At 42.5% G+C, this 13,154-nt stretch overlaps 1 protein-coding gene across 2 annotated transcripts in view; it reads right to left on the reverse strand.

The window, feature by feature from the left end:
- Positions 1–371: 371 nt before the first annotated feature.
- SETD7 (SET domain containing 7, histone lysine methyltransferase) overlaps positions 372–13,154 on the reverse strand; it is a 179,785-nt gene continuing 167,002 nt past the window's right edge. The window contains exons 7-9 of one of the 2 annotated variants that reach the window (XR_014978105.1): positions 9,343–9,500; positions 2,504–3,322; positions 2,201–2,458 (exon numbers count right to left, since the gene is read on the reverse strand). Coding sequence is in view for 1 of the 2 variants with exons in the window: in XM_085641359.1 (XP_085497485.1) it covers positions 3,142–3,322; positions 9,343–9,500 (339 nt within the window). In the remaining variant the exon portion in view is untranslated. Of the gene's footprint in view, positions 3,323–9,342; positions 9,501–13,154 lie in introns of both variants that reach the window. The other variant, XM_085641359.1, reaches the window with a different exon arrangement.

The raw sequence follows: 13,154 nt of genomic DNA on the forward strand, positions 1-13,154 counted from the left end.
TTTACCATACCATGAATTACCTTATGTAAACAGAAAATGACTTGAAAACAAAAATGGTGTCGAACCATCATAAGGAAAATTTAAAAGAAGTAAATCATAACTACAATGGCTTCTTGCATAAAGACCAATGATCTGTAACACAAAGGAAATAGTCTTCTTGGACCATTTTTGCTAAAATACGAATCCGGAAGCACATCACCTCTAGACTTTAGGATAGGAATGCCCAGTTGTGTTTCTTGCTATAGTGATCTGTTTGTGAACTTGCTGAGCTCAGAAATCAGTCTTCTATTAGACTTGACCTCTCGGTGATGAGAATTGAAGCAATTTTGGTGTGCCAAAAAAATACGTTCTATAACGTTCTTTTTTTTATTCAATTATTGTTGGACTGATTCCTGCCTAGGATTGTGTCTAGAGACAGAACTACTAAAGGCCAGTCAAGTGCCTCCCCATCAGCATCACATCAAGATTTGGGCTGACTTACAAAAGCATTCATTAGTGAGCGAAGTAACACTGTAGTAGTACTCTTTTATATACTTCCACATGTCTTTGTGAATCTCCCCAGAAACATCCAATTCCCTATTAGTATATGTGCAAGGAGGAACCGTTCTTTCTGTTTGTATAAATTGTATGTGAATTTGCCATGAATATTCCTATGTTATTCCCATCGCAGATGTTTTAGAGTCAATTGACAATATGCAAGACTACCATAAAAGAGTACTTCAACCGAACTACTTTACATACTCCAAAATGTCCTTGTGAATTTGCACCACTGAGCGCTCATGGGGCAGATCCAGCTGTCAACAACATGGGGCTCCACGATGTGTGCTCTTTCTGAATCACAGCATACAGACATGGAAGCCTCTCTTCCATGAGGAGATGTGAAACTGGCATCAACAAGTGAATTATCTATTGTCACTCAATGTTTAAAGAGGCCTACTAACACTGGTGGGTTTTTCCTCCCCCAAGCGATCAGGCCCATGGCGAGAACACCATTGCGGTGAGTGACTGAGATGTGTTTATTTTAGTACAAAAGTGAGGCATTGTGCTTGGCATTGCGAACATGCTTTCAAAAATTGTTCCAAATACTAAAGATCCAGCGTCACTACTCTCTGAATTTTTATACAGGCCAGATATGCTGGTATCAGTTTTATAGGACTCTGTTTTTAGCACACCCATAAAACTTATATTGGTGTTGCTTGGTAACTGTTCAAATTAGTATGCATTAGGTATAGTTTGTGAAGATATAACAGGCCCTTATTATCAGTGTTTTGTAGATTTCTGATCCCTGAGCAAACCCCTGTTTGCATAGGGGTCGGAATTTGTGCGGTATTTACCTTACCCAGTATTTAATGTTTGCGGTAAAGGCTTCACTCTTTGTTAAACCTGCCAGAATTTAAAAGGGGAAAAGTGTATGGTTTTTACCGTAACATGCAGATTTTGATGCGTTAAGCATAGAAATCTTCATGCTAGTTTCCAAATACTCAGAATTTATGATAATGATCGCATCCAATAAATTCTGAACACCTCGGTGCCTGATTTTTTTAACAGATGCAATAACTATGACATCCAACTCAGGCCACTTCCAATCAGGTTGACAGAAACAACATATTTGACAACCCACTATGCCGTGTCTTCACTACTCTACTAGCTAGGATGTGTAAGAGCCTCACAAGTGCAATAACCATCCTCTCGTACCCTAGCACATGTACCATCTCAGTTTGACAACTCCATCACTTATGTCCAAAAAGAAATTCAAGTCCAATTCACTTCCTTAGATTAGTACAGAGAAGTCATAAACCCAGAATGACCATATCAGTGATACTAAAATTACTATAGTTTCTGAGTTTCAATATTACCCATCAAAAATATTACCGAATAAATGTTATAGCGCTGCTATACGTGCATACTACTATCGCACACTAAAGGCAAATCTTTGAATCTGTAAGAACATATAATTTCCTGCAAAACTTCATTATTAAGTAAAATGATCATATTCTAGACAAGGATAACAAAGAGACTGAAACCAGCCCTTAGTAACACACACTAGTACTATATGTATGAATACACTCTCCTGTTAACCAAGTGAAAGTTAGGAAGATAAAGGATGCACTTGCTGCATTAGAAAATATAAAAATCGAACAACCCACCCTGTACCATTAAAATTTCATTAACGTACGAAAACTGATTTTTCTTTTTTTTTCCTAATGCCTGATGCCTAGTCTTTCAAAATAGCAATATGTAAACCCATCGACTACAAAATTAATAGACTCTGTCGCCCTTCTCTTCCTGTCTTTTTTGGAGAATGCATTGAATATTTAGATAATATGTAAATACTACTTGACATGAAAGTAACCCTAAGGTGAGACTGTCGCGATAACTGTTGATTGACAGCCACCAAAAATACAGTCAGGCTTATTAAGGGGCATATCTACAAGGCGGCGATATAAAATTATCGCCGCTTTTGCGGCCGTTTTCGTCCGAAAAGCGGCGATAATTTTATCGCTCTATCAGCAAGGTCACGCAATCGCGTGAAACCTTGCCTTAGCGCCTGAATTCCTAACGCCCATCTTTGCATCTCTAATGAGATGCAAAGTGGGCGTTCCTCCCCAGGATAACGGGAGAAATGTCGCTAAGTGACATTTCTCCTATTATCGAGCCTCACGCAAAGCAGCATAGTGACAAGAAAAGTAGCGATAACCTCTGTTATCGCTACTTTCCTTACGCCTGCTTTGAAACTGACTTAGCCATGATATCCTATGGAAGGTGGATATTATGGCTAAGTATGTGAGGCCCTATCAGCAAGATATCGCCAAACTTTATGGGATTATCGCTGGGTTTCCAGCGATAATCTCACGTTTGGCAGTTAGCGCTAGGATTTTGATCGCTTTTGAGATAATCGTTGCTAATAGCACGTTATCTCATAAAAATCCACGCTAGCCGGCGATAATTATCCTAGTGCTAAGTGTGCTTAGCGATAATTATTGCCGGTTGTTGCTGATATGCCCCTTAGTATGCAAAAAACTCATCTCTAACAAAGAATGAGAATTGGTAATGGAGCAAGAGCAAAAATGATCCCTGGCCGTCCAGTTTTCATTATAAACGTAGTGCATAGATCTTGTGCCCTAAATGTAGGGCTCATTTTCACTTTTTCTGGAAAGCCTGAAAGGCCTTCAGTTCCAGCTGGTACCATTCCGGAGCTTCTGGGCCATTTTTCCCAGGGGGACTGTGGTCATATCCGTAGGCGACTGTCAGTTCTTCGTCCCGCACCACCGGCCTGATGGTCCGGATGCATTTGATGGAGCCAAAACGGGGGTGAACAAACCTAAGTAACAAAACGTGCAATGTGAAGGACCAAGCATATTTTGAAATTAAACATATGAAAGCTTTATCCTAAAAATGTATACAGCCAATTTTTGCAATCATGTTTGTGCTATTAAGTGAAACTCAGATACATAACTTAAAATTGACAGATTACATTTTCCAGCTCCTTTGGCAGCATTAATATTTGCATATTGACTTTCCAAGAGGGGAGTTGGTTTCAAAACTAGAAATATTTTCATGGTGGGGAAAGAAATTTGGATAAAAATGCATAAATCTGCTAGATGTACTCCTCCGGATTGTCCACCCTGCCAGTAACATACAGGAATCAGGGTAGAAGACGATGTGTTTATATTTCCATGACTGCTCTTGGGGATTTTTGTAGACATCTGCTCAAATTGTAGCAGTGTACCTAGGATGAGTAGATTTTTTCTCTTTGGTTGTGCATTCCATGCGCATGCGGCAACCTGATGGGCACCATTCTGCTGCAAGGACAGTGCTGACAGGGGACACAAATGTTTCCTGTCAGCATTATAGGTACCTATACTCATCTACTGATTTATCACATGAGTAATCAAATACATAATTACCTTCCTACACCTGCTCTAGGGGCAGGATGGTATTAAATCATGGCTGTCTATAGCCTGCAGAGCGCAAAGACATATCTCATCCATGTGGGTGAAGGCGACGTAGATCTTCTGACATGTGAAGTCCCCAGCTTTGAAACAAGGGGCCTATGGACCCCAAAGCATATTGTGTGCACCTGCTGCTCTGGCGTTCCTGAATTACACCATTTTTATCAAGCAAATGGAAAACATGCAGATCACTGTCTATATCCTGCTCTTCACATCAGGTTTTTACAATTGTAGATAATTTACATTCACATTATCACTACCCAAGACGACTTTAGACTGAATAACCAATATACATGCATGGAACAGAACAGAGGTTTTCAGACTTATGCCTCTTTCCTGTGATCAAGAACATCAAATTTAACTAAGAAACAGCGTTAAAAGTATCGCCACTTTAGCGGCAGAAAACTGCCGCTAAAGCGGTGATAATGGGCTTGATAATATGCCCTTGTGAATTCCCATAGAAGCCCATGTTCTGGTGTGAACGTGGGCTTCTATTGGAATTCTCTGCGGCATATTATCAAGCCCATTATCGCCACTTTAGCGACAGTTTTCTGCTGCTAAAGCAGCGATAATTTTAACGCTGTGCTTGATAATATGCCCCAAAGTGCCTTAATTCTTTCCCAAAGAAAAAGCTTCAAGTTTGATGAAAAACCTCTGCCTAATAATTGCCTCCTCCATAAAATGATGAGGAGATCTAATGGAACAGCCCTCCATGACTACTTCATTTATGTGAATCACATTGATAGTGAAGTGGAAATAACAATGACCTTACTTCAACCTACTAGAGTTCCTTACTCCATGTAGATCTATAGGAGATAATGCACACACACAAATACAAAAAGGTATGCTGAAAACATGTTGTCGCATACACCGTTTTTTGAGCAAGTTCAGAGGACCAGAATAACTCACCAACAACATTCCTGTGGATGACCTCACCCTCCACCCCAAGCCCCAATTCTATTCGCTCCAAGATCCAATGAAGGTTCAGTACGCAATGTGGCTTTTGCCATCTCCCCTGTGGCTCTGTGACACTGATCCTCATGCACTCCTCTCCCTGGTCCTGCTCCTCATTTTAAGGCATCCTCTGCCCATTCCCTCAGGTGTCCATTCCCTTAGAAAGCACTTTACTAATGACCTTGTGCTCCAAGGCTGTTTCTTGCTTACTCAATGCTTTGCATTGATGCTTTCCAGCCTAAAACGTTCCCTACCCTTTCCTTCACGGCTGTCACCCAAGTCCCTCACTCAAATTCTGGGCTGCCATCTAAGGCATGCACTGTCAAACCTGCATCCCCAGCTTCCAAAAGAGGTTGAGGCCAGCTTTGGAACTCAGGTTGGTGGGGGAACATGGCTTCACCATATAGACGAACGAAACTAGTTATGTTAAAATTCATGGTCCTAGCACAGGATTCTCCAACAAGTAACTTGTGAGCTACTAGTAGCTCTCCAGCTCCTTGTAAAGTTATAAGTAGCTTTCCTATGAGCTTCCAAGCCTACTAAAATGTAACCTTTTGCTTGACTGAATTTATATATGTATACCAAAACTGAAAAGCATGCGTTCAAGACCATAATGTGTGTGTTTCCAGATCTCAAAAGCTGATGTTTGCACAAACATGGTTGAATACCCAAAATGTATTTAAGGCAGATATTAGAAGGTTACATCATGTAACACTGGGGAGACGTATTACTAATGTTAATACCTTGGTGCCAGGGACATTGCAGCTATGGCTTTTATGTATTACCTGTGTAGAGGCATTACAAATTGTAAAAGCATCTTTACATTACTACTGGCAGCCCTGTCTGATGCACTAGGGTGATTACTGTCGGTGACACGCATTACTGTAAACTTGCCTGATGGGGTCATGAATACAACACTACTACTATTAGTAGCTCTGGATGATTTGCATACCAACATAAGTAGCTCCTATTTTAGAAAAAGTGGGAGACACCTGCTCTAGAGAAACGCTTAGTAGGATGAGGGCTGTGGCTTGGTGTAGTTTAAACAGTCCACTGTCATGCCAGGAAACCCCCAAACGTCCTTCCCTATCAGAACTTAGAAACGATCTATGAACCTTCCTTGCGAAAATGGGTGGGGATGTTAGGCTTGGGACACACTACTTTACCAGAGTGGGGCTACTCCATAAATAAGGAGAGAATGGCTGCTTTTAATGGCGCCTCACTCATATCACCTTCACCCTATGAAGAATAAACCCAGTGGATTTCTATATTTCGGGCACCTGGCAGACCCACCAACGCCACCTGTATACTGACCCCCAGACGGAGATGGTGTGCACAAAACAAACTGGAGTCTATCAACAGATTTCAGCATAGCTTTAGCATGACGCTACCAGCTGTCACATTTTGTCTCGGATAAATACAAAACACATACAATAGAGCGAGCGATATTATGAGTGCGTAAAGAAAAAAAAGAAGGCATCGGATTTACAGAATAATCGTATCTATTTTACTACATCATAGTCTATGCACAGTATATATATATTTAGGAAATACTGTGCACACATTGCCATTTAAAAGAAATATAGGGCAGTTGCAAAGACCACATACCAATGTGCTCTGAACAGGCGACCCCCTGCACCTAGGGGAGGGGCACCCTTAGTTGCGCCTTGGGACTGAGACTCCTCCGATCTGGGGATGGAAAGGGGGCTGGATGAACGGAGAGGTCCGGTGACGTCATTGGGGTGCGCCGCCCTGGTGGGGCGGTGCGCTATGCAATGCCCTGGATTTCAAGTAGTGTAACTGTTTGTGGTAGCACGTTGGGGCCTGCTGGCACAGTGTGCGCCACACAGTGGTGCTTGGTGAGTCGAGTCAGCCAAGTTCTAATGTACGGCCAAGTTCAAGTGTATGGCCAATGGTGGGCCGAGACGGTCAAGTTCAAGTATACAGCCAAGGTTAAGTGTATGGCCAAGTTCAAGTGTAATGTGGTGCCTAATTTCCTTACTGCCTCTGACAAGTTGAGGCCACTAAAGTGTACGGCCATGCTGGTCAAGTGCAAGTGTAATATCCTGCATATTTACTTACTGTCTTTGACATGTTGATCTCGCTAAATTGTGCTGCGGTGATTACGTTTTATATATCCAAGTAGGATACTGTTACTCTTGTATGGTTTACTGGTGGATTACCTGATTTGATGTTAAATTTGAATAAAAAGGCTACGCCTAGAACAACACGCTCTGACTCTGGGAGTTCTTGGGCACAGAGGGGAAGGTGATGGAAATTGGGGGGGAGTGAATGTCACGAGGTGCGCATACTATTAATGTGCTCCTTAATCGCTTCCAGAATGGCGCCTTCACTTGGCCACCTGCTAAAGTTGAAGCAAGTTTCATACAGCAAGCAACGCAGACGAATCTGGGCAATGACACTACCCAATGAATTGCACAAATGCACAACATGTTTGATTTCTAAATGTATCAATGGAAAATTAACAAATGTAGCTGTTGTGGTTCACATACCTAGAACCTAAACTGCATGTTTTTCACATTTATGACTCACAGTGCACATGTAGTAAGGTTTAAATGGCATCCACGATTCGTCCATTCAAAGATAAAATGAAGGAGGCCATTAGATTGGGGAAAATGCCATAGGGCAACATACTTTGAAGGTTTTTATACTGAGAATCTAACAAAGGTGACCTGTTTTACAGAAATTGACCATGTCAACCGTCCAAATGAGGACACAGTGCAATAATTGATTCTGCTAATTGAGTGTGGCACAATACATTTCAAATCAGGCACGCAACGCTCATTGGGCTCAAAGGGCTTCAGCCCCCCCGTAGTGTGTGTCAGCCCAGGCTGAGACAGCTTCTGGGGCACACACACAGCCACACCCGAGTAATTCACAGGTCTTTAAAAGACCATTTACTTGTTAATGAGGTTTTGTTGTTCTTTCACCCCTTCTTAGAGCCCCTGCATCTTCACTCGCCAATTGCTGGAAGAATTAGCTCCCCCCGAAATTTCACTCTAGTTGTGCCTTTGTTTCAAATCCAAAGCGGCATCTCATGGTCATAACGCAGATTGCAAACATTCGTTTTTTTCGAGGTTGTTCATAAGCATAATGTATTACTGGAATACATCTTTTGCCAAAATTCTATAAATTGTTAGCAGAGATTTTTAGCCTACAAAAGTGAAGAAGTTGGGAATCCTGTTTGACTCCAAGCTCTCTTTCATTCTCTGAGGGCAGCAGTGGGAGGAAACAGGGTCAAGTTTTGTCTGGGGATATATGGTCACTCCCACCATAGCACAGGTGGTAGTACATTCTTCTGGCTGCGTTTGATAGCCGTGGAGAACAGCACACAGGGCCAGACTGGGAACCCAAAGCAGCCATGGCTATTTTCTCAGACCAGCTGCTGGGGAAGCACTGCCTGACCCAGAAGACTGGAAACGCTTGTTTGCTGCTTTTGTTACTAGGGGCCGATATTGCAGCCCAGTGACTGGTACGGCCAGTCCAGCCCTGACCGCACATGCAGTGGTGAGGCTTCCTGTTACATCAGAGGCGGCATGGTTGCTTGCTCCTACCCCCACATCACTAGTTACTTTACCTAGAAGGAACCAGTTCACTATGTGTGGTGAAAGGTCTCACAGCCTCATCTCTTCTTGACACCGCCATCTGGCAGTGAGGGTTGCATTGCCACAGCTTGTGTTATTGGCTGATGCAGAGTTCTCAAGCGCATCTCCAGTCTCCTATCTTCTGAACATTGGGTCCGTAGTGACCTACTGAACCTGTCGTACCCAGATGATGGTCAACTGGTCATCAGGCAGACCTCAGCCTGAGTTGTAAGGTGAGTCTCTTGATCTCTGTTAGATGGCCACTCATTCCTGCTGCTGTTAATTAATCTGAGACTAGCCACTGCTTTCTCTGCTATCAGCGCCCCACTGCCTGTGCTTGTCTTCACTAAATCTTGGATGCCAGGTGGGGTTCTGTTTATTCCTCAGGTGAAAGGTGACCACTTGCTGCCGGATCACGGATCAAGCACATGACTATAAAAATAGGTCTTCATATAAATAAAGTTACTTTAGTCCAATTTATTCAATTGAGGTGAAGGAGCACCACAACTACTTACCTCCATTTGGTTGATAAGTCAATGCCCAGGACAGAAACATAATGTCCCTGATTAAATAAAGCCATGGTGCCAGTATGTATAGTTGAACCACAGGTGAAAAGTACCAAGATCCAAAGAGCTGCACAGTTTATAAATGGGGCTATCTCAGTATAATGATGTCTGGAGGGGACTTCTGTTTTATTCCTTTAGTGTCGATGATTTTCAGGGCACCACATGACATGGGTCTATTTTGGGGCACAGCGACTGGTCACAGGTGCAAACAGTTCACAAACAGTACATGGACAAAGTTGCACTCAAAAGCGCAGACATACTTACGGGTCATAAATGCAGTTCGGTGTGAAGGAGTGGTTGGCTTTATGTCCTAATGACGCACAGTACTTGGATATATAGTTGTAGGGCTCGGGCACATCAATCACTGTTTCTTCATCCAGAGAGATTGTGTTTCCATTAGTGGACCAGTCCCTACTGTCCACCTAACAACAAAAAGAAGACTTCAGATCAGCAAATGTAAAAAAAATTCTTACTTCCATAGATTCTACAAAAGCCCTCTCGACTAAACTTATGAAAGGGATTTGGTAATTTGGTTTACACAGAGCAGTTCTGAGCCAAATCACACATAATGTATTTGCCCTTTTCTATGGGGTATGACACAGGTGCTACATATGGGGTATGACAAAGTATCTACCTTTTGTTTTCTTGAGCCCATGCTAAGCAACATCATGCATATTTGATCAACTGGCACCAACAAACGCAACGCACATGAATGGCAGCCCTCACAGTGGGCGGTGGCTGGAAGGCACCCTTTGGGGTACTGTTGAGTGAATGTGCTTGATACAGCATGCTTTCTGTAAATTCCTAGAGCAAATTCAAACAATATAAATGACAACAATGAATGAAATATTAGGAGAGACACAATCCAATATGATGAAAAAATACAAAAATTATTTATGGATATTGAAAAATTCCTTATTCCGACTTGAAATTAAACAAACCACATCCATCTCAGCATTCAGACTAAACAACCCAAAAGATATATACATATATGAATATAATCAGCAAATTAAAAATTCATCCAGCAAAATGTTCTATATATTTTCTGATGTATTGTATATTTTCAGAAAACATAAAGTCATCCTAAACATTTTCTGTAGATGTGCCTTGTATATAGGCTTTTACAATGCAAATATGTATCTGTGTCGTGAAGCGACTTCCGCTCCCGGGTGGGTTCTATGCTCGTTTCGGCATAAAAAGGCCTTCTTCAGGAAAAAAGCCACCTCAGATACAGGTACTGTTGAATGAAATTGTAACCTTTCCCGGCTTGACCAAATTGTATAGAACCATAAGACCGGCTTCCAGATGAAGCGTCACTGTGTAATCAAAACGTACGAGATGGATGAGGTGTGTATGTGGTTTATTTAATTTAAAGTCGGAATAGGGAATTTTTCAATATCAATAAATCATTTTTGTACTTTTTCATCATATTGGTTTGTGTCTCTCCTAATATTTCATTCATTGTTGTGATTTATATTGTTTGAAGTTGCCCTAGGAATTTACAGTATGTACTATATCCCTGCCTAGAGGAACTTCTTATTAGTTGCAGGGGGCCCTTTCTCTTTGCATTCTTGATACAGCATACATCCAGCAATTTAAAAAGTAATTGGATAAGTAATAGATTAGAGCCATTGTTAAATTGCTGAATCTGTGACATTCATGGCAACGTTTGGGACAAATTAAACATTCCAATGGCATCATGGTAGCCTTCTTGATGAATCTAAATTTGATTTACGACGTAAATATGAATGCATATTGCCTTGCTCCTTGTCTTTCTCCCTAAGTTAGAAAATGGTCCATCGGCAAATCAGTGGAATCCTTTCCCTGTCCTATTTTTAGAGATCGCTCAGTGACCAGATGCAGGAGGAGGACTAGTCATCTGTGAGAATCTTGAGTTCTCCTGTTCTGGCAACCACCTTCCAACTTTCATTTGCTCAGACCAAGTCTTACCCTCTTGTGCGGCGACCATCTCTGAGGTGTGAAGTCACACATTGAACATGCCTAAGTTAAAAGAGTACTATGTGGGTTCACATGCCTTGCTACTCGCTCATTACAATTTTGTATACTTATGTTCATTTGCTGGTCTTGGCCATCACATAAATGCAGTTCAGTACTTGTACATTTGAAGCTGGCAGTCGTACTGAATAAACCTACTTGACCAACAGATAACAAAACAATATGTAGTGGACCGCTGTCTCAAGTGTGATTTTCTCCTACATATATTAAGTCTTGACCACAGTTACTCGATCCTCTCATTTGTTGATATATGAATCTATGCGAGAAACATGTATCTCATTCTGAAATGGATAGTTCCATTACCCACTACTGGTCTCTAAGTTCCTAAGGGAAACTGCTCAAGGTGCTGTCATGGAAGTTACCCATAGAGCACTTGAAGGGGACTCGGTAGATAAGGTTTAGGTCCTGATTACGAGTATGGCAGTCCTAGGACCGCCAAACCCGTGGATGGCTGTCCGACTGCACCATTGGGACCTATCCCTGGAGCACCGGATTGGCGGTACCTCCCTTATGTCTCTGTTGCGGTTGTCTTGGATGTCCAGGCTGAAGCCCCACTTCATTCTCTTAGAGGTTCAAGAGAAGGACGAATTCTCCCACGTTGGCTGTTTGTCCCCTATCCTGGATTACCTTTTAATCCACATTACAGGGATGGTACATTTTAGGAAACCCCTCTGACCGTCTCCTCAATTTCAGAGTAGATTAGGTTTCTTTTTTCCCCCGGTCCTGATGAAACACCACTCATCCGTTAGGAGAATATAGGCGTGAAACATGTCGACCTTTTAACCACTTTCACTTCCCACCGAACACATCGAGCTGCATCAGGTTTAATTCTCCTTGCCAGCCACAACTCTTTTAGTCTGTTTTTAGCCATAACATCCAGCTATTGAAGGATCTCTAGAACACTCAAAGTTATTTTTAATACACTCACTCCACCACTCTACTCACTACACTTCTGCCCCACCGCCTCATCACATAGGGCCTTCCGGTTTACCAACACAGAAGATCTCCGGCAAAGAACCCCCCACGGGGCCCGTTGGGCATTGCAGCGCATGCCCAACGAGGAGCTGCCCTATGATGAAGCATGTCATGTCTTGGGGTGTGTGAGGGCCCTTGCTCCTTATTGAAGCCCCCCCCCCACCATCCTGTTCCTTCTCTCACCCGGTCTTCCGTTTCCCTTTTACCCACCCATCCCCTTCCTTAGGAACTGCATACCTTATTGTTTGAGCTACTCGTTTAAGGGCATGTATGCTGGACCTAGATTGTAAAAGTCCTTGTCCCTCTGATTGTGTATATACAACATGGTGCATGCCACACTGTGCATGGACGTGCTGGAGGCGCTGTCACGGCAGCAGTAGGCTTTTTAGGCTCTCCTATGAGCCAAACATTTCCGCTGCTGCACCGCCAGCCCTGGGTTACTGTTGTAATCTGACAGGCGGGAATGGCGACGGCTTGGTGGTCCTTCTCGGACCGCCACAGCGGCGATCCAGAGGGAAGACTGCCAAAGTCATAATCAGGCCCTAAGTGAGAATGTTTTCTGCCACCAACAATTCTCATCTATTGTACAACTCACTCAGCAAACACTGAATTGGTTAATAGTAACACTGGTTGTTTACAGTACCTAGAAACTGTAGAAATGCTATATAAAGCTCTACTTAAAAACAAGTTCTAATTAGTGTTCCATCCAAGCAGTCTACAGGACTCACGAGTTCCCCTGTCATCTCAACATGGAAGCTTCCTAGAGAATGTATCACCATTTAAGTTTGTGTTGTCTCTGCACATTTCTGCTTCCAATACATCTATTTTAATTCTGTGGCAGGCGGACATCAGAGCATATTACAGAACGGCCCATCTCATAGTAAATAATTAATGGAATCACGCTCCTAGAGATCACCCTACCTATATTTTGGAAAGACTGCAATTCCAGATAAGCACGCAATTGCGCTATTTATATGGAGGTAAATGTAGCAGTCGGCTCCTACCTGCTACCCAAATAGTAGTGGAGGCCTGGAAGGGTGCTGAGAGGCAAATGAGATGGGACAAGAAGCCTACTAGGGAAACCC

This window comes from Triturus cristatus, chromosome 2_2 (assembly GCF_964204655.1).
Source record: "Triturus cristatus chromosome 2_2, aTriCri1.1, whole genome shotgun sequence".
NCBI classification, from domain to species: Eukaryota; Metazoa; Chordata; class Amphibia; order Caudata; family Salamandridae; genus Triturus; species Triturus cristatus.